Here is a 22,176-nt window from a genome sequence, read left to right on the forward strand (position 1 = left end):
AGTGAACAAATTAATCTGCAACATTTTTAGTAAATTGTGTAAAATAATAAAATAATGTGAATATTTGCACCATTGGATCGATTAAAGGAGCAGTCACATGAAAATAGCTGTACTGTTACAGTCGTGGTGGTTGTTATTGAAGGAGTACATTCATCTAAACACACTATATATATATATATATATATATATATATATATATATATATATATATATATATATATATATATATATATATATATATACACACTGTGCTCCAAACTGTCCAGGAAATATTATTCATACAGCTCAGGCTTTAATGGATAAATGCACTGTATGTCCTTGAATGGCTGTAAAAGGGCATGGTCAATAGGAGTGGGAGAAAAAAAGCAAAAAAAAAAAAAAAAAAAGCAGCAGAGTGAGTAACAGCAGATCATGAATCCTTATTGTGATTTTTTTTTTCAACAGGAGCAGCGTTTGCCAATGAAAATCTGCGATGTGTGTGGGAGTGTATGATGGAGAGAGCTGGTGCCTGACTGTTGAAGCAGAGAATCGGCGTGTGGCTGCCAATAAGAGAAAAAAGAACATAAAAGGCAATGCCAGAAAAAAAAAGAGAAAGGGAGCAATAGAGAGAGAGAGAGAAAGAAAAAGCATGGGGGGGGGGGGTAGAGGAGGAGCAGAGGCTGTTGTATGGGATTAATGGACACACTGTGCGGGAGGAGGAAGGGAAGAGGAGGGGGAGGGAGGGGAGATGGGCTTCTCCACGGAGGCTGCTGCTGCTGCTGCTGCTGCTGCTGGTGGTTGTTGTGGAGGAGGAGGAGGAGGAGGAGGTGGGGGGAGGCTGGGCTGGGGGAGACCACTGTGGCAGGGGAGAGGGAGAGAGGAGAGTCAGGGAGGGAGGGAGGGAAGCTGGTGAAGCCGTGGATATTCACGAAGACGCCAAGTGTTTTTTTTTTTCCTTTTTTTCACTCACTCACTCACTCTCACTCTCTCTCTCTCTCTTGCTCTCTCTTTCTCTCTCTCGCCGTGGTGGTGGTGGTGGTGGTGGTGACACACTGCTGGTCTGCAGAGAGAGACAGAGGGAAGGGAAGACAAGAGGGGGGAAGGAGACAAGTGGAAGAAGAGGAGGAAAAGGAAGAAGAAAGAAAGAGGAGAAGACGAAGAAGAGGCCCAGCCCATCTTATCTTTGAGCTCATTGATCTTGAGGCGATCAAGGTGAGTGTGTTTTTATTCTTTACACACGCTGCAGCTCCACTGTCTTCAATGTGTACATGTGTGTGTGTGTCTCTCTGTGTGTGTGTGTGTGTGTGTCTGACATATGTCTTGCAGTGCGCCGTCTGCAGACAGGCATGATGGCAGGGCAGTCCTCACATATGCATGGTGTCAGCATGTGTGTGTTTTTATAATATAATACATATATTTGGGTGTTTTGCAACAGAAGAGCAGGGCTGCTAGTTGAGCTGCATATTGATGCATTGCTGCTCCGTTTTATAAGCTGCTTTATCTGTAGTGGAGGTGGTTAATGGTGGTGGCAGCCATGGTGTGTATGTGTATATGTGTGTGTTTGTGTGTGTATGTGTGCTCAAATTTCTCAACGTCTGTGCATATATATGTCACTGTGTCACTGTGCATTTGTTGATTTCTCTGCACAGACCTGTTTTGACTGTTTGACAGCAGACTGTGTGGATAGTGTGAAAGTCCATTCATTGAGTGGGTGTGTTCTCTGTAGTGGTGGTGGTGGTGGTGGTGACCCTGGTAAAAGTCGTCTCTCTCCACCACCAACCACCATCCACCAACCACCACTAGTCCACTATCTGTCGGCGTAGCAGCTCAATCAGAAACACTCTGATATGCTGAATCTGTCCTATCCAATGGAATTAGGTCAGCTCGGACTGCTCAGAGTAATTATATAACATCACACAGCTTTTGGTGTTGCAGTATCTGCTCAGAATTAGCCAAAACTGAAGGTAACGGCTCCTGCGGGGGTTCACGGCAGCCAAAATGTTTTGTCAGTTTCTGATTCAATAATTGGTCGTCTTAGCTATTAGTTTGAATATTAGTGAAGAAAACTGGTATTTTTATGTCTTTGCGCTGCAGAAAACAACTGACATTTGTTCCCCATTTGTATCTTCCAAGGTGGTTACTATCACTGGAGCTGCAATGTGTACATATTACAGTATGTGGGTGAAATGATTTGTCTTGTGTTTGATGATGATACACAGGATGAATTCATTTCAGGATGGCAGAACATTGAGCTTTTAAAACGAGGGAGGAAAGATGACTCAGAGAAATTCAGCTTTTTAAAAAAAAAAATTCCTGGTCATACTAAGTTATGTTTTTTTTTGTTTTCTTACAGGGACGCTACAGCAACGAGGACACGATTTTGGACAAATTCAAGGATGGATCTTGGCGAATCGTGCCTGGAGTTTTGACTTCTGAGTCTCTCTCATAGTCAACACTTCTCAAAATCTGCAGAATCTGGATCTGTATCATCGAGCAGGACAGGAGAGACGTAACCTATCTGGATCTTTTGGGGATTTTCTTAACTGTTGGGGGAAACGTCATTCATGTGGGATCAGGTTTACAACTGGGAAGCGTCATGTGAACAACACTCCAGCGGGTTGGATTATTGCTTTTCTTCAGCAGCGACATCATGAGTTCGGACCAGGATCTCCCACCGGCTGCTCGGGCCACAGGAAGACGACATGCAGACAGACTTGTTTTTTCACAGAAACTCGAAATGGAGTGAGACTTAAGATTTTTTTTTTGTATTTCTTCCACCTTTGGCTTTAAAAAAAACAAAACAAAACAAAACAAAACAAAACAACAGATCCAAACAAAGGTCATTATCCTGACTCTGAACCTGGATAAATGCACCTGTACTGTTTTGCAGCAGCAGGAGGACGCCGGGTTTCAGCCCGAGTCTGAGGTGTGTGGACGCAGCGCGAGCCGGGGAGTCGGTTGGCTGGCTGGCTGGCTGAAGTCAGCTCCAATGGGGGCCGGTTGCGACCCGGTCTGACCCTGGTTTGACCTTGCAAGTGACCTTTGACCTCTCCGGTCCTGGCTCTCCACCTGCTCTGCTGCCTGGGTTCGGGAACGCTCCGCCCTGGGGCGCAGAACGAGCCAATCAGAATGAAGAAGAGCCGCAGCGTGCTGTCGGTGACTGGAGAAGAGGTGAGAGTGTAAACAGGCGACGATGTGTGTGTGTGTGTGCATGTGTGTGTGTGTGAGAAAAGCTGCCAACTTCATCACATGTTACAGAGAGAGGGAGTAAAAAGAAAAAACAGCCAGACTGTCACACTCTGCTGTGTGTGCATGTGTGTGTGTGTGTTGTTGTGTCTTGGACGTCCACCGTGACGCACAGACCTCATGACTTTCACACACCCCGATCCCTTTGTTCTCCTCGTCAATATCTGTGGACGCACTCAAAAGTCAGAGTGGACAGATTGTCTCCTCATGTCCCCCAGACTCACACTGAGCCAAGCAGCCAGTCAGTCAGTCAGTCTCCGTCCTCGATGTGAACGAGCCGTTTCTTTTTAAAGGGAACGTCTCGGCTGAAGGACACAACGCTGCTCATTATTCAAGAAGCTCTTTTCATCGGTTACACTCCACCGTTTGTGAATGTATGTGTGCTGTATATGTATGCATCTGTGTGTGTGTGTGTGTGTATGTGTGTGTGTGAGCATCCCCTCCAACATCTGGGTCTGGACGACATCAAAACGCAGCATGGAAGCAACACGGCACTGTTGCCTAGCAACTGCTGCCATTCCCCCAGTGTTTTGTTGCTACGGTACTGCAGTGCAGATCAGCCTCCAAGAGCTCAGTCTGTAGAGGCCTTATCCCAGACACACACATACACGCACGCACGCACACACATGTAAAAAAAAAACACATACATTGATAATTTATGGTCTGTGTTTTTGCGGGAATATTTTCACTCATGCATATTTAATGATGACAAAATATCATGGTTTGATTGATGTGCCAAAACGACAGTGGTATGGACCAAGTTCTGTCTTTTTTTTTAAATCTATGAATTATATTTTATATTTTATACACGATAAGATGTGTGTACATAGAAAGAGAAATGTTCTTCCATCCTCTGAGGATGTGTCTCTCGCTCCATTTCCCTGTTTTCCTCATCTGCCCTCTCTCCTGCCTCACAGGGCAATGACACAGACATAACAGGTGCTGGGGAGAAGGCGGAGTCATCGCGCTACAGCCGATCCTATACGTCTGGGGCCACGCTAGGGGCCGAGCTACGCAGAGGGAGGAGCAGAAGACTCTCATCTAGTCTCCAGGTATTGAAGGGAAAGCTTGGCCATATTGAGCAGCTTTGGGACCAAAAAAAACAAAAAAACAGCCATGGGCCCCTGTTGACAGCCGCCCTTCCTGTTTATGCAGCACAGACAGTATGTAACCTGTCTCCATGTGTCTCTAAGTAAACACAAACTATGTGCCATGTTAATATAATATCGACTCTGAATGAAAGATACCAGTTTTATAGCATGTTTTAGCCCATTTACTACAAAACAAACACACTTAACAACACATTGCAGCTACATCTGTGCTTTATAATGTTTGATATATTTCTCTATAACTGAACTACTGGTACTGGACGTTCCTGCTCAGTCTGTGCTTCATATCCAGTTTATAACTACGGTATACAATACAACGTTAATGCAGCGCTAACAATGTACAGTATTGTAATAGATCAAAGCTGCACAAGTCGATATTCTTATACTCACAAGAGATCAAATGACAGTGAAAGGAGTTCCCTTGTTTAACAGAAGTGTCACCGAACACTTGAGCTCATTGTTTGGGTTTCACTGCCTCAGTTTATATTGATTTGTTTTAACTGTTTACTTCCTGCCCTGCACCAAACATATTATACCTAAAAGACATATTTTATCTTAAGAGTCGGTGGGGACAAAAAAAGCTAAAAGAAGACAAAATTTTACATACGATACTACAAATGGTCAGACAAGTGACACTAAATGATAATGTTGTTTCATTTCAGTATGATGTGTAAAGAAACAGCCAACTGTTTGCTACAGTAATTTCTAACCTTATGATGTGTTGATATACTGCTGCGGTGTTTACAGCTTCTTGTGTTGTTCCTTACAGTAAGTGAGTAAAAAACTGTTATTTCAGGTTTCAGGGTCACACTGTCTGACAGAAGCAGCTGTAAACAGGCCAGCAAAAAAAAGAAAAGAAACAGAAAATACAATGTTAGGGGAGATTAATAGCTTTTATACTGCAAAATAGTGGAAAACATCGGGTTCCTGGATCCACATCAAAAACTCAAATGAAGGATTTGAAAATGGTCAAAACTTGACGAGAATAGATGTGAATGGAAAAGAGTGAGAGTAAAAGCTTTACAATATAAAAAACTCTACCCTCTGACTCTACAGGTGCCCTGCTGGCTCCGCCCTCGAGACCGCACCCGTTCACCAGAGGTCCTGAGCAACGTGTCACGTCCCACAACTCTTCCTCTCCGGATCCCACCACGCATCTCCATCACACAGGCAGATTCTGACAGGTTGAACACAACAAAGCTCCTGAATTCACCTCGCACAACATTTTGCATTTTGCCTCTTGTGTTAGGGTCTGCACCAACCTGTTTTTAGGTTTTTAATGCATAAAAGTACCACATAAATCTGTATATTGCATCAAGGCTCTTTGCTAGGAACCTCAAAAACAAACTAAAACAACATTTTTTTTTTCACAAAATGTAAAATGCTCTGTTTAAAAATAAATTATGACATTTGTTTTGTTATGGTTGGTTTGGACCCGGTTGGAGTTAAAACTGAAATCATAAGTGCAAAACCAACCTTTTCATGGATCAGGAAGCCTAACCACGTAACCAATAGATGAGAAACAAGTGGGATGATAAATAATTGTTTTTAGTTTTTTTTGTAGCATGTGTATCTCTGTGGCTGGAGTAAAACTGTGGAATAGCTTGCCAGAGGATCTCAAACAAAGCAAAAACATAACACAATTTAAAAATAAATTAAAACATAGTATGATAGAAATCTATAAACAGGATTGATCAATTGGGTTTTGATTCCAACTGCAGTACTGTAATAGTGTTTACTTATTTATTTATTTAATTTTTTGGCTTCATTTGTTAATTAATGGATACATGCTTCTTTCCGTTACTCTGAACCCATGAAGATCTCTAATAGTTTTACTGAAATAATGAATTAAAGGGTAGGCATTTACTGTATAAGCTGGATAGCTTCAGCCTACACCTTTTCGATCTATTTATGAACTAGTTGAACTAAGGAATGTATTATGGAAGGTTGACTGACTGTGATTGATGCTCGACTGTAAACAATTTGTGCACCAGATCGAATAAACAAACTACTACTAGTGTGTTTTACAGCTGATTGAAGACTCGGGTCAAAACCGACCCTAACACAAAAGATGGTGGCAGAAAGCTGACACAAGACGAATTTTAATAATAATTTCCGTCCTCTCTAATCACCCCCCTTCGTCCTGTTTTTCAGTTACGAAGCAGAAAATGGCGTGTCGCCGAGTCACACCCCTCTGGGCTCACAGAGTCCAGGCCTCACCCTGCACACCTCCCTCCCCCAGGGTCAGAGGAGAGAGTCCTTCCTGTACCGCTCCGACTCGGACTACGACATGTCGCCCAAGACGGTCTCACGTAACTCCTCCCTCGCCAGCGAAGGGTGAGGCTCAGGAAGATTGACTGAAAGAATGAGTGAAAGGAGGAGGGCGTATGTATGTGAGCACTTTAGTGTTGATATTGTCAAGAGAAATGTTCCCATCACCTCTGACTTTCCCCTTTTCTCTTTTCCACCTGTAGGCACACAGGAGAGGACTTCATCGTCACACCTTTTGCTCAAGTGAGTCCGTCTTTACATCCGTCCTCAAATCATTTCTCAGACCAAAACCTTTGCTTTAGATTCACACGTGAAATGTTGGAGAATGTGTCACCTTCTCATTTTTTTAGGACATAAACAGTTCATTCATTTGTGGATCAATGACGTGATGCACCCCAGTGTCAAGTGGTGTTTTTCCACAAAACTCTGACTATATACAGCAAAATAATTCTGGATTTAAAGAGGAACTAAGCAGGATTTTCCAGTGGCTATGCTACATTTTTACCGTAAAAAGCTCCACAGTAATTGTGATTGTTTGTTACGAGTGAGAATGGAGGCTCTCTGCCTTCACCTGGCGTCTCATGGCTGAAAACCAACCTTGCAACATCAGTGTAGTACCTGGCCGACGCCCCGGTGTCCCAGCTCTCGTCTCTGCGGCACCGTGACACAAACGCGCTCCGTAACACACAATCTTTTGTTTATGACAGATTAAACTACACAAATATACACATCCTAACATCGTCTGTGTTATATAACGTTATCCACTGCTCCATGGATTGATTTTTCCCCGGCTTCGCTAAAAACAAATGCACATGGCCAGGTGGAGGGTTAGCAAAACAGAGGAAACGTGACCAGACTTGCATAGTTCCTCTTTGAATATGGAATAAATGTAATCCACTTTTGCAATGCAACACTACGATTCATGACAAAATTTACACAGTTTGTGACACATTATTTTGAAAAAGAAAGCTGTGTTTTTAGGATATGTCCTGCCCAGTTTTGCAAAAACAGAAATAATGTACAGTAAAAAAAAGAAAGTATTTTTTTTTTAAAGAACACTTAAATCCAGCATACGGGGATTAAAATATATATCATTTTTTTGTGGTTACACCATTTGACATTTTCAGAGGCATTCAGTCTGACTTTTGTTAAAAAAGATGGTTCAGATGACATAAAACCAACATGAAAACAAAATGTACATTTTAACAAATCTGATCCATGCTTTTACAACTTTTTTAAAAGAATGAATTTCTCATCTTGCCACCTCTTATTTGTCACTGACCCATGTGCCCTGTTATCTCATGACTGTGTGTGGTGCTGTAGGTTCTGGCCAGTCTGCGATCAGTACGGAGCAACTTCACCATCCTTGCCAACGTCTCCACACCAACAGTCAAGTCAGTACCAGTCTTTATTATCCTGAAATGTCCCGCTAATGTGCAGTGTGACGCTGCGTTGACCTTTGTGTTAACAGTCAGAGAGAAAATTCAGACTTCAAATCATAACTATAGTTAGTTTGATATATAATAATAATAATCTACTTAATACAGCATATGAGACCTTAAAGTGCCATTACTTATCTTCAGAGGCAGCTCATGAACATTTTGTTCCTACAGTAGCATCATTAGGTGACTCATGCAGTCTGGGTGGTAGTCACACACGACTGTGTGGCTCTCAGCACCAGCAAAATCAAAATACAGTCTACTACCCACAGTCCCCTGCAGGTGCAGGAAGGTGGACGTGACTTTGACATTAAATACAGATTACAATTCCCATGACAGACTTCTGGATTAAGAAATAAAAATAAATTAAACATGCACAGTTTCTATTTCTGTTACCACTCAATTCAATTCAATGAAATCTGGTAATGTTGTTTCCACATATAGAAACCCAGTACTTCAGGTTTCCGCTCCGCAGCTCCTCGCTGGTCTAACCAACCCGCTCTGTTTTCAGGAGGTCTCCTCTGGGTGGAGTGTGCCCCAGCCCCAGGGCGTCGCTATCAGACCAGCAGTACCAGCAGCTCGCCCTGGACACACTGGAGGAACTAGACTGGTGTTTGGACCAACTGGAGACCATTCAGACCCATCGCTCCGTCAGCGAAATGGCCTCCACCAAGGTACGAAAGCATCAGCATCAGATATTCCTGTACAGTTGTGAATATGCAACTCGTCATTAATCAGTCATCGTCAATCATGTGTGATTTGTTTCTGGGCTCAAATTGTCTCCTGAATTTGAAATACTCATTTGTAAAAGACTGGGTTTCTGTTTGTCCATATGTATTTTTGTATTTAGACAGTATTTTCTACTTACATGTATGTTTACAGTTGTTACATGTATCTACAGTTGTTACTTTAGTTTATTGTCATTTTTAACAGTTTAATTCATAAGTAAACCATGAAATCTTCCCACACTTCATAACTTTGAATAACAAAATGTGATTATCTCAAATGTTTGTGCTGTATGTAAATAATCACAGATCTGTAGTGTTTATGCTCAGATACCTGCTGCATGTTGTTGTCGGTCTCTACTATAATGAATTCTGTAGCTGCACCAGGTTCCTATCTGCTCCATGACCAGTGATTCACTTCTTTACTTCACAGAGACGACAGTGTATTTGTCAATGTTTGTAGATCTTTTACTTTAAACCGAGGGGCTGAATTGTTTCTCTGTTTTTGTTCTCACCCTGCCACAGTTTAAGAGGATGCTGAACAGAGAGCTGTCCCACCTGTCAGAGATGAGTCGCTCTGGTAACCAGGTGTCTGAATACATCTCCAGCACCTTCATGGGTGAGTGGGACCTGAATCTGATTTCTGTCCAAACCAATATTTATTATTATGACCGTTGTGGCCAAATAAAAGCTGTAAATCCTTACGTGTGTGTGTGTGTGTTTTATGTTTATGTTTGTGTTTGTGTTTCTCCGTCAACCTGCAGACAAGCAGAATGACGTGGAAATCCCGTCTCCGACCCTGAAAGACAAACCTATGAGTCACATCAGCGGAGTGAGGAAGCTGTCTCACAGCTCCAGCCTCTCCAGCACATCAATGCCTCGCTTCGGTGTCAACACGGACCACGAGGACGAGCTTGCCAAGGTCTTGTTGTCTGTCTGGTGTTCTCTGACTCACATGAAAACGAAAAAAGTTACACAATCCCCGTTCAGACTTTGAAACATTTGACTCTTTCCCAGTAAACACACTTTTTATTCAAAAGCTTCTTTGTCTCCTCCAGCAGCACAGAGTTAGTTAGATCATCCCCCAGCGCTTCTTAAAAAACATAATAAAATATCATAATACATTCGGGTTATTATATTTTAGCTCTCAATAACAGATTGTGCAAACATTTGTTAGGTTCATGTCTGCATCGCATACAGGAGGAAATTCTCACTGAATCTTTTATTATGCTTCTGTCTGCTTTTTTTTCGAGCTCGGCGCCTCGTTGTTTAATTCCACCCAGTCTGTCGAACCAAATGTTTTTGGAGAGCCCACGGTAGGACGGAGGCTCGTCTGTTCTGTAGCTCTGCATCTTCATCGGGGCAGCGAGCTCATGATGAATCAGACAAGATACAAATATAAATGATTTATGGTTTGTCATTGTTCGTAACGTGACGGAGGCTGCTGCAGATATTCCCACAGCGCATCATCATCGCTGGACGAACCCCCCGTCTGTCACACAGACCTGAGTGATCCGGGTTATTTTTAGTGACATGAAAAGGATGTCTGCTGTGTGATCACTGTTCAAAAGGCCACAACCACAGAGCCATGCACACACACTGGGAATCAGCTAAACTAGGTGAAACTGATATTTAGACACATTTCTAATGACAAATTATCACATTTTATCTTAATAACACTGGAGGTCATCAAAGCATTTTCTTAAATTCATCAAGTAATCATATTTCCTTACTTTTCTTGTATGCTTTTGATATCTAGCTTACCTAAGTCTGGCTGTGATTTAAAAATATGTTCAAAATTATGAAATATTTTTTTATCTTAATTATTTATTTATCCACTAATATTATTAGAAATTGTGAACTCAAATGGATTGTTTGACCTTGAAAAACCCAAAAGTTTTGAATTTATCTATGAAGACTGAAGACTAAATATTCATATTTATAGATAGAAGTTTGGAAATATTTTTTTTTTATATTTTATCTTAGTTTTCCATTGATTAAATAAAATTAAATAAAAATCTTTCTTTTTATTTTAAATTTTCACTTTGCGACAACAAGACAAGCTCATGAGAAAAGCAACACAAGATCACAGCCTTCCGCTGTCACAAATCACAACATACAACACAAGATAATACAACACAACACATTGGATTGGGGAGATACACAACAGCAGTGTGAAGCCTATACGTTACTGTATCTTAATTCACACCAATACTTATTATTGATGGCCACTCGCAACCAAACAAAATTAAGTTTGATGATTAAATTGGGTTTATTATCTCACTCTGTCTTTCATTTTGCTGCCAATTTAAATGATGTGTTGACCCAAGCCAACCCTCGTATGTGTGTTGTAGGAGATGTTGCATCAAGCTTTAGATGAAGCTTGAAGTGTGTTTGAGCCGTTTGTGTTCATGTTGTTGGAGAAGTCGCTGCTTCTCTGACTCAACAGTGAACAATGTGTGTGTGTCTGTTTGTGTGACCAGGAGCTGGAGGATCTGGACAAGTGGGGCTTCAACATCTTCAGAGTAGCAGAGTTCTCCAACAACAGACCGCTCAGCTGCGTCATGTACACCATCTTCCAGGTAAAAACTAAACAAAACCAACCTGTTTTTTTGTTGTTTTTTTCACTTTAATTTGTATTGAGAATTTTTCATTTACAGATGTAACACCTCAATTAATACAAGTAAATACAAAAACAAATCTAAACACATGGGAGTCACTATCAAAGCAATCTGTCCATATTCCATTTTCTTTTACTCAATCAAGTTTTTGGTTTTGTTGCTGTTCATTCATAAATATTGTCCATCTCATCTGTTTCTCTTCCAACTGAGCTTCCTGTAGCCTTACTGTACTGTAGGTGGTGTGTCGTTTTTTCCATTGTGTAGATTTCCTCTACACGGTCTGTTGGTCCTGTGTAGGGATGTCTTCAAAAAACCAACCTGTGTTTTGTGTGTTTGCTGCTGCTCCTTAATGTACACAATGTTCTTCTGCTGGAGCCTGTGTGTGAAGTTGTGCCTCCTCTCCTCCTCCTCCTCCTCCTCCTCTTTAGGAGCGTGAGTTGCTGAAGACGTTTCGTATCCCAGTCGACACCTTTGTCACTTATGTGATGACCCTGGAGGACCATTACCATGGAAACGTAGCGTACCACAACAGCCTCCATGCTGCAGATGTCACCCAGTCCACACATGTCCTCCTCTCCACACCTGCTCTTGATGTATGTCAACACACGCACACACACACACACGCTTCTATCTTCTCAAACGTGAGGATTAGCAGTTTTTTCCTTTTAATTATTTTATTTTTAATCAGTTTCATTTGAATTCAGTTGAGATTTTCCTGCATTTACTTTCTGCAGATTTTCCCCATTATACTTACACACTCTTAATTTACAACAGAGCACTTGTAATGTGAGTTATAACTTGTAAAGGACTCTTAATGAAGTACTTTGTACAGTGAGGTATTAGTGCTTTTACTTTGTGTGGGTGAACAGATCTGGCCTCCCACACTTGCCCAGGTGAGTCATATGGGAGAAATTTGTCATAACTCTGTCTAGATTAACCAAAAATAAACAACTTTATTATCTGGGACACAGTGAAGAGCAGCACAATAGAAATGTTTTTTTTTTTATCAAACATGAAGCTGGAGAATTATTCATGGCCTGACCCACGGCGCAGACATGAATCTTTAAAGACAAGAAGAAGTCACATGGTGGAAAAAGAACATGACAACCAAGGATGAGCGTTTCAATTCAACACTCACAAACCTTCAAAGACTTTTACTGTGAAACAACGACATCAAATAATATGAATAATAATAATAATAACGTGAAAAAAAACTGGATCTGGTGATGAGAGACCTGAGAAAACAAATGTGACAACAGAAGGAGAACGGAGTCGACTGAAAACACGAATGAAAGTGACTTGATGGTTTCAGTTTTGTGTTTATGACTCTGGTGAACATCAGTTTGACTCCATCATGAATAATTGAGCTACAACACGCTCATCTCGTCTGTGTCGTGTCTCCTTCAGGCCGTCTTCACCGACCTGGAGATCCTGGCCGCTCTGTTCGCCGCAGCCATCCACGATGTCGACCACCCAGGAGTCTCCAACCAGTTCCTCATCAACACCAGTGAGTCCAAACACACAACACAAGCTTACAGGAAAGGGATAGTTCAACATTTTTGGCAAATTGGCCCATTGCCATAATCCCTATAGTCATACCAGTAGGTTCGTTACCTTTAATTGTCAGTGCAAGCTATTTTTAGAACGGCGGAGCAGAGTCGCGAGCTGCTCAGAGCTACGCTACGGAGGCTAATGGGATTTCTTGGTTTCCCTCATCAAACTCATCAAATACACAATCCAACAACTCCAAAACGCTCTGGTGGACAAGTTGTGACCTGCACATTCACCACGCTATGAGATAATAACAGAACTTTACGCGAAGGAGTTGTTTTAGAGGTAAATTCATGCAAAACTGCTGATGCTCGTTCCCGTCGAGGGCAGTTTTTCGGCAAGCAGTCTCTGTATTTACCTCTAAAACAACTCCGTCTCGTAACGTTCTGTTATTATCTCATAGCGTGGTGAATGTGCAGGTCACAACTTGTCCGCCAGAGTGTTTTGGAGTTGTTGGATTGTGTATTTGATGAGTTTGATGAGGGAAATCAAGAAATCCCATTAGCCTCCGTAGCGTAGCTTTGAGCAGCTCGTGGCTCTGCTCCGCCGTTCTAAAACTAGCTTGCACCGACAATTAAAGGTAACGAACCTACTGCTATGACTATAGGGATTATGGCAATGGGCCAATTTGCCAAAATGTTGAACTATCCCTTTAACATGTTAAAATGTGTGTGTAGGTAATTGCACTGAATTGTTTCCACCCCCGCCCTCTCTCCCGCCCTCTCTCCTCCTCTGTGCTCAGACTCGGAGCTGGCCCTCATGTACAACGATGAGTCAGTGCTGGAGAACCATCATCTCGCCGTGGGCTTCAAGCTTCTGCACCAGGAAAACTGTGACATTTTCCAAAACCTCACCAAGCGACAGCGCCAGAGCCTTCGCAAGCTTGTCATCGACATGGTGAGGAGTATAACACAATACACACTCAAAGTAGAAACAGACACACACACACACACAGCAGCCACTTTAACTCCTCCATGGGTGACTGTTGGGAGCGTGGAGCATGTTGTTGCTCTCGTTTATCACTCAGTGGTTTTAGGTTTGAGCTTCTGTTTGACAGGTGCCAGTTTATGTCTCTATGTTCTTTTTCTTGTATATTTTATATACCATATGTTGATTTTTACGGTGGCTGACAAGGGCAAACATGCTGCAAACCGCCAAACGCTGCAAACACAGGAATGATGCAAAAACAAAAACAAACATGTAATAGAAAAACGCTGCAACAAAAAAAACACGCTGCAAATAAAAAAAGCAACGATGCAAATAAAAAAGCCACAACAGAAGTGAATTACCGGGGACTATTATTCTAGTATTCTAGTATTCTATTATTATTCTCTCTCTTGGTCGTCTTTGTCTTCTCTCACATAAAAAACACCGGTGCATTGGCAATAATAGTCCCCGGTAATTCACTGCAGCGTTTTTCTATTGCATATTTATATATTTATATTCATTACTGTGTTTGCAGCGTTTGGCTGTTTGCAGCACATTTGCCCCCGTCAGCCACCGTAGATTGATCTAAGCTTGTGCAGCTGCACTATAACATGTTAATGAACAGAAGAACGTATTTTTTCTTTGTGACATTTTCATATTCACAAAACTTTAGATTTTCTTTTCACTATCACTAAGAAGATTCTCCATAAACACACTGTCATTCATGGTAAATGTCTGTATTTTTGTATTTCTATTTCTCACTCTTTGGAAGTGGGTGAGGCTAAAATTCAAAGGTGATTCACCCACCTCCAGGATTTAACTACATTTTTTTTTTTTTTTTTTACAATCAATAACATCTGTTTTGTAACACTCACTCAGTCCTAACTAAGCAGATTATCTGAGTTTTGAAGTGTTTAAAGACACCCTCAGGTATTATTTATAAACTCTGTTGATTAATTAGTCATGAATATTTAAAAGAGAAATTGATTGACTGATTGATTTCAGTCCACTTTTTCTAAGGCTTAAAATTAAAGCTAAAACCTGAATACATTATTTAAAGATATTTTTGTGTTGCAGCTTTTCAGACACATTTTGAACACCGGTCAAGTACCGTCACTCCCAGATTCTTCATGATATAAAAGAGCAATTGCAGTAACATGTGAAAATCTTTTCAGTTTTCTGGAGCAGCTTCTCCAGACGGCACATTTCACATTTGGAGAGGCAGCTGCTGTTTTTTAAAACTCATGAATCCAAATGTACTGGCATCACATATCGTCCCTATTTTCAACTTCTACATGTTTGACTTTAGTTTTTGTCATTTTTATTTGATGTGGATCTCTTTTTCTTTTTTTTTTAATACTTTATTTATTCATTTTCAGATGTACAAAACAGAACATCAAGGTAAACAACAACCTGAATTATTACCCCCGTCTTCCCATCCCTCTCCTCTAAAGCAGGTTGTGGAAAAAAACTGTACTTTAACAAGAGTCTCTGTGGCCACCCGCGAATGTTATCAAATTAAACTTAAAAATTACAGACGGATACAATCAAGACATTGAAGCGGATGAAAAGAATGAATGCAGTTGAACACATGTATAATGGAGTCTGTGTATAACCTTATATTGAATATATATATATACTGTATATCTTTATTTTGATTGTAGTTTTGTATTTCTCTGTGTGTGTGTGTGTGTAGGTGCTGGCCACAGACATGTCCAAACACATGACCCTGCTGGCTGATCTGAAGACCATGGTGGAGACCAAGAAGGTGACGAGTTCAGGCGTCCTGCTGCTGGACCACTACACAGAACGGATACAGGTAACCAGGTCACATGTCACACAACAGTCTGGTGACATCTTGTGTTTGTGTGAAAGGGATAGTGCAACATTTTGGCAAATTGGCCCATAATCCCTATGGTCATAGCAGTAGGTTCGTTACCTTTAATTGTCTGTATTTTTAGAACGGCGGAGCAGAGCCGCAAGCTGCTCAGAGCTACGCTATGGAGGGTCGGATTTCTTGGTTTCACTCATCAAACTCATCAAATGCACAATCCAACAACTCCACAACACTCTGGTGGACAAGTTGTGACCTGCACATTCACCACACTATGAGATAATAACAGAACGTTACCAGACAGAGTTGTTTTAGAGGTAAATGCAGAGACTGCTTGCTGAAAAACTGCCCCCGATGGGAACGTGCATCAGCGGTTTTGCATGAATTTGCCTTGAAAATCGCTAGGAGTTGTTGGATTGTGTATTTGATGAGTTTGATGAGGGAAACCAAGAAATCCCATGAGCCTCCGTAGCATAGCTCTGAGCAGCTCACGGCTCTGCTCCGCCGTTCTTAAAATAGTTTGCACCGACAATTAAAGGTAACGAACCTACTGCTATGACTATACGGATTATGGCAATGGGCCAATTTGCCAAAATGTTGAACTATCCCTTTAACAATGAAACACTGTTGCATGTGTGTGTGTGTGTGTGTGTGTAGGTGCTGAGGAACATGGTGCACTGTGCAGACCTGAGCAACCCCACCAAGGCGTTACAGCTGTACAGGCAGTGGACGGAGAGGATCATGGAGGAGTTTTTCCGACAGGGCGACAAAGAGCGAGAGAGGGGGATGGAGATCAGCGCCATGTGCGACAAACACACGGCGTCTGTGGAGAAGAGCCAGGTAACAAACAGCTGATTCACTCACTCATTCACTCGCTCGTTCACCTCAGTAGTGAAGCTGTTAGATGAGAACAGCTTCAGCAGCAGTGTGAGCCGTCGTCTTTGTCGTGTCATGATGAAGTTGTGTAAATTCGCAGAGGTTTTTGGGGGAATCACATATTTCATAGTGATGATTATGTCACATGACACCACAGGAAGACGACACAGGCAAAGAGGAACAGAGATTCTCATCAACACAGAGATATTTCTTGAAAACACCATAAACTGATCCGTCAGAAAGTGAAAGTCAAAGTTCATCCATACAATAATAAGTTACACATTTTCAAACTTAAACAAGTGGTGAAACTTCAATCAGAAAATGTTTAATTAATAACAACATGCAGCAGAGGAAACAACTAATTCAACTAATTAAAAACAGTTTATTATCTATGCACAGACGACCGCTGTTTCCAAATTGTTATTTCAATAACACCTGGGCTGAACATCTTCAGATTCGGCACAATCATGCCGTCACAAGGTCAAGGATCAAACTTTGGTTCGTCAAAGGTCAAGATCACAGTGACCTCACAAAATCCCTCGAGCCAAATCTAGAGGGATGTCCTCCAGGAAAACTCTTCAGATTTGGCTCAAACCTTCACTCGGACTCAAGGACGAACTGATTCAGATCATTGTGGTCAAAGGTCACAGAGACCAGCGAAGGCATACAGTAGGACTGGGAGCCGTAACTCTAGTTTATTATTTAACTGAACAATCTGATTGCGTTTCTAATGTTTGAAAACACCTGCGAAACATCAGTTAGAAGTTTAAAGGGGAACTGTGCAAGTCCGGTTGTGCAACCCTCCTCTCGGCCATGTGCATTTGTTTCCAACGAAGTCGGTGAGAAATCAATCACTAGAGAAGTAGATAACGTTATTTATCATATACGATGTTACGACGTGTATATTTGTCTTACAAAGTTGGTTTCCAGCCAAGAGACACTACGTTGAAGGCAGAGAGCCTCCATTCTCCCTGTAGGAGAGTTACAAGTCATTTATTTAACCATCACAATTATCCAAAAGCTGTTTAATTAAGATACAAATGTAGCATAGTTAAGGTAAAAATCCTGCATAGAAATCAGCACTACAGTAACTAATACTGTATCTAACACCAATAGATTAATAAAGTCATGGAGCCTTAACACAGATATCTGTCATTTGAATCCATGTTTATGTTTATTTTGTTTTGCACTGTGGCAGGGAAGACACAAACTTGGCCGAACAGAGTTTTCATTGTCCCGCAAATAGACATGACACAAAAAAAAGATATATATTTTCATAAATCTGGCAGGAAAATGACTTCTGGACGAACTCATGATTAACTCTGGCAATGATTAATGTTTTGTTAAATTTTGGATACATGTATCACAAACGCATTTCTGTGTGAGGTCCAGCTGGCGGTGGCTGCAGTCGGTTCAGATCCCCCTCAAGATAAACACTGACATCTTCCCGTGTTGAGTTTGCGGTTCCTGAATCTGAGCTTTGTTAAAAATCTGTTTGTTTGGTTTTTTCCTCCTGAGATTTTCTGCCAGTCGGATTTCTCTGTGCTTTAAAGGAACAGTTTGACTTTGTCCTCTTTTTTTCCCCAGCATTTATATGAGAAGATGAATGAAACTGTCATGAATTTGGAGCTGGATAACTGTTAACTTAGCTTAGCATAGCATAAACACCCCGAACAGCTGTATAGTCAGGGCTGTGTTTGTGTTTAGTTAAAAATCCCCCACTACTCCTGAAGGAATTCAGTAAAGAAAACAAATAAATGTAGTTCCTAAGATCTTAAATATTCCTAAAAATGAATTTTATTTTGAACGTGTCTAAAATAAAAAAAAAACATAATATACACACAAGTTCGAAAAAGAAGGAAGAAGTTTGCACTTGTTTTAAATTCCCGCCCCTTTCTAACTAATGGTTATACTGTATATTACAGTACATAAATATCCATATCAATATACATACAGTATATGTACTACGTACATAAAAATATACACAGAAAAAAAAACAGTTTGACTTAATTACACTGTATAGGTGGTGTATTATTTATTTATTTATTTATATTATTCCAAAAGAGGTTGTAGTTTTTATGGCAGTTTACTTTTTTTTTTATATATAATACTGTACATAGTTAGTTAGTTTCAGTTTATTTAAAAGAAATAAGAAATAACACAGTAATGGACAGACATTATTTGTTATGTCTGTCCATTACTGTGTTAAGATTAAGATTAAAAATTATTACTAAATATGGAAAATTAGGGATAAAAAATAAATAAACAATAAATAAACATATGTGGATGTTTAAGTAGTATATATCAAGTCAAATACTTAAACATCCACATATGTTTAGCGATTTATTTTTATCCCTAATTTTCCATATTTAGTAATAATTTTTAATCTTAATTTTTTAAAATATATTTATGTTTGTACTTGGTTTTATCTCCTGCTCCAGACGACTGAACTTTAAACTGCAGGTATTCATCACGTGTTCCTCTTTCTTCCTCCAGGTGGGCTTCATCGACTACATCGTCCACCCGCTGTGGGAGACCTGGGCCGACCTGGTGCACCCGGACGCCCAGGAGCTGCTGGACACGCTGGAGGAGAACCGGGAGTGGTACCTCAACACGATGCCGCAGTCGCCGTCGCCGCCGCCGGACCGACACCTGCAGCACGACCGCTTCCAGTTCGAGATCACGCTGGAGGACCTGGAGCACAACAACCACAACCACGTCGTGCACCTGAGCAACAACGGCGACGACGGCGGCGGCGTTGGTGACGACGACGGTGGTGGTGATGGAGACGGGAGAGCGATCTGTGACGGCGAGGAGCAGGAGCACGATGAAACTGAGAAGGAAGACGACGACGAGGAGAATCACAACGGCAAAGAGAACGGAGTCCAGGATGAAGAGGAAGAGGAGGAGGAGGAGGTGGGGGAGGTGGAGGAGAGCAGAGAAGAGGAGGGAGGAGAAGAAGAAGAGCAGGAGGAGGAGGAGGAGGTGCAGGAGGAGCAAGGAGAAGGAGAAGAAGAAGAGGGAGGGCAGGCGGAGGAAACAGAAAAGGAGGAGGAAGTTAGTGATGTAGCAGAAGAGGAAGAAAAGCAGGAGGAGGAGGAGGAGGAGGGAGGAGAAGAGGAGGAGGAAGCAAAGGAGGATGAAGGAGGAGAGGAAAACGTAGAGCAAGAGGAGACAGAAGGGGAAGCGGACGAGGAAAAGGAAGGTGAGGGAGAGGAGGAAACTGAAAACGAGGAGGTGGAAGAGGAGGAGAAAGAGGAGGAAGAGGAGGTGGAGGAGAATGCAGAGGAGGAGATGGAGGAAAATGTCGAAGAAGCAGATGAGGGCGAGACTGAAGAGAAAGAGGAGGGAGAGGAGGAGGCAGAGACGGAGGATAAAGTTGAGGAAGAGGAGGGAGAGACAGAGGAAAATGTAGAAGAGGAGAAAGCAGAGGAGGAGGAAGAGGAGGAACAGCAGGAGGAAGAGGAGCAGGAGGAAGAGGAGGAGGAGAAAGCAGAGGAGGAAGAGCAGGAGGAGGAGGCAGCTGAGGAAGCAGAGGAAGAGGAAAGTTAGTCTGGTGTAAAAATGACAAATTAAAAGCGAGTCAGTGAGGAAAAGCTGCGCGACGAAGAGGATGAAGGTGGCGTGCTCTGTGAGGAGGATGAAGAGGAGGAGGAGAGACGGACGGACGGACGCCCTGAACCAAACTTCCCTCCAGCTGCTCGCCGGCGGAGCAAAACAACACGGACACGACAGACACACACACACAAAAGGAAACAAAACAAAACAAAAACAAAAACAAAAACCTTCCCGGGAACAAAACAGGTCGTTGTTTTTTTAAGAAAAAAACGTCTTAGTGATAGAGAGACTCGAGTCCTTCATCGCCAAGTGTCTGTACATCCATCACTGCCGTCGTCGGGGAAACAACAAACCTGGGGAGGGCGGGACGGGGACGGGGGGGGGGACGATGACTGAGACGAGGGCGGGGGAGGGACACGTTGTTTTATCGACCTTTTTGTAGCTCCTGAAAAAAAACTAAACAAAACAAACCTGAACACATGCAAATACAATAATCGCCTGTTTTCTCGGATTCTCATGGATTATTATTATTAACCATCGTCTCTGTAACACACACACACACACACACACACACACACACACACACACACACACACACACACACAGTGACCATTAGACTCAAGAAACACTGTTTGAAGAATGTCAACTTCCTGTTTGTCAGAAAAGACAAAAAAAACTACAACAACAACAGTCCGGAGAGTGTCTGTCAGTCTGTCGTCTTCTATTTCCTACGGACACTTTCCACTGGTGAGCAGCAGGATGTGTGTGTGAGCAGGATGTGTGTGTGTGTGTGTGTGTGTGTGAGAGAGCGGCTCCATTCACAAAAACCAAGACGATGCTGGATCTCTGGAGCCCTTTCACAATAAAAGCCCCGACTGTTGTTTCCTCAAAGTGGGAACGGTCGGTCGGTCTCGGTCGTCCAGCTCCACAGGCCGACTTGTTGTACTGTACGTGTCGATATCGGTCCCTGTCTCAGTAATAATAATAATAATAATAATATACAATAATAATAATAATGATGATGGTGAATGATGATAAAAAAAGAAAAGAAAAGAAAACACCCAGTATTGGTCCCGTCACAGCAGCGTCTCCTCTCCCAGACTGTGTGTGTGTGTGTGTGTGTGTGTGTGTGTGTGTGTGTGTGTGTGTGTGTGTGTGTGTGTGTGTGTGTGTGTGTGTGTGTGTGTGTGTGTGTGTGTGTGTGTGTGTGTGTGTGTGTGTGTGAATTGTGCCAAACTGTCCCACAGACGACCAGCACTGAGCAATTCAGCCGTCCTCCAACCGGGACGGCTTCTCTCGTCCATGAAGCAATGAATTGTGGGAGCAGGTTAACGGGTGTGATGGTCTTCCACAAATCCTTGATTGTTTTTTTTAAGTTTTGATTCAGTTTTTTCTTTCTTTCTTTCTTTTGTTGTATTTAGTTTTTGTAAAAAAAAAAAAAAAAAAAAGGTATTTGGCACTTTATCTAACACCCCTGTTACATATATGTACATAATAAATATTTTAATCTGCTGATGTCATATAATAAATATGATCAATGAAGTTGGATGATTGGTGACTGTTTTTATAGTTGCAGGCAGCTCTCCTACAGGTGTGTTTAATTAACTGATCATTTTGTGAAGCTGTATCGTCTAAAAAGGTATTTCTATTATTTTGTCCAGTCTATTCAAATCAAGGAGAGTCAGAAAGTTATTTCAGTTAGTTTTAGCTTCATGTTTTTAAAAAGAAAAATCTCCCAACAGAGTGAATCTTACAGTTTGATAATTTTGGTAACACTTTATAATACAGTAAGTACACACTATTAAGCATTAGTTAAGCATTAAATAAATACAGAATTCTTCATTCATAATCATAACGCATGAATACTCATTAGTATGTAGTTTATAAATACAGTTAGTGTTTATCAATGAGTAAAACATTTTTAACTGTTTATAAACTACATACAAATAAGTATTCATGTGTTATAAATGATGAATTCAGTATTTAACAAACACTTAATAGTGTGTACTTATTATAAAGTGTTACCACCCTTTTCTCTAA

The 22,176-nt window shown here is 41.5% G+C and overlaps 1 protein-coding gene across 1 annotated transcript; it reads left to right on the forward strand.

Moving 5' to 3' along the window:
- The first annotated feature begins 1,027 nt into the window (after nt 1-1,027).
- Nucleotides 1,028-20,189, forward strand: LOC310986646 (3',5'-cyclic-AMP phosphodiesterase 4C-like). Its single transcript, XM_083972661.1, has 18 exons — nt 1,028-1,191; nt 2,333-3,150; nt 4,143-4,277; nt 5,391-5,518; nt 6,489-6,671; nt 6,809-6,848; nt 7,929-7,999; nt 8,556-8,718; nt 9,295-9,388; nt 9,534-9,691; nt 11,253-11,351; nt 11,819-11,983; nt 12,798-12,897; nt 13,684-13,838; nt 15,565-15,687; nt 16,360-16,542; nt 19,075-19,494; nt 19,714-20,189. Exons 2-18 carry the CDS (start codon nt 3,109-3,111, stop codon nt 20,128-20,130), a joined length of 2,676 nt encoding a protein of 891 aa, XP_083828787.1. The 5' UTR covers nt 1,028-1,191; nt 2,333-3,108; the 3' UTR covers nt 20,131-20,189.
- The last annotated feature ends 1,987 nt before the right edge of the window (nt 20,190-22,176 follow it).

Source organism: Trachurus trachurus (genome assembly GCF_905171665.1).
Source record: "Trachurus trachurus genome assembly, chromosome: 1".
Taxonomy (NCBI): Eukaryota; Metazoa; Chordata; class Actinopteri; order Carangiformes; family Carangidae; genus Trachurus; species Trachurus trachurus.

Excerpts from the sequence above, each read along its gene's own strand:
- LOC310986646 (XM_083972661.1), top strand. The coding sequence starts at position 3,109 with ATGAAGAAGAGCCGCAGCGTGCTGTCGGTGACTGGAGAAGAG. Across the intron at positions 8,719-9,294 it reads GCGAAATGGCCTCCACCAAG|TTTAAGAGGATGCTGAACAG; the intron begins GTACGAAAGCAT and ends ACCCTGCCACAG. Across the intron at positions 9,692-11,252 it reads ACGAGGACGAGCTTGCCAAG|GAGCTGGAGGATCTGGACAA; the intron begins GTCTTGTTGTCT and ends TTGTGTGACCAG.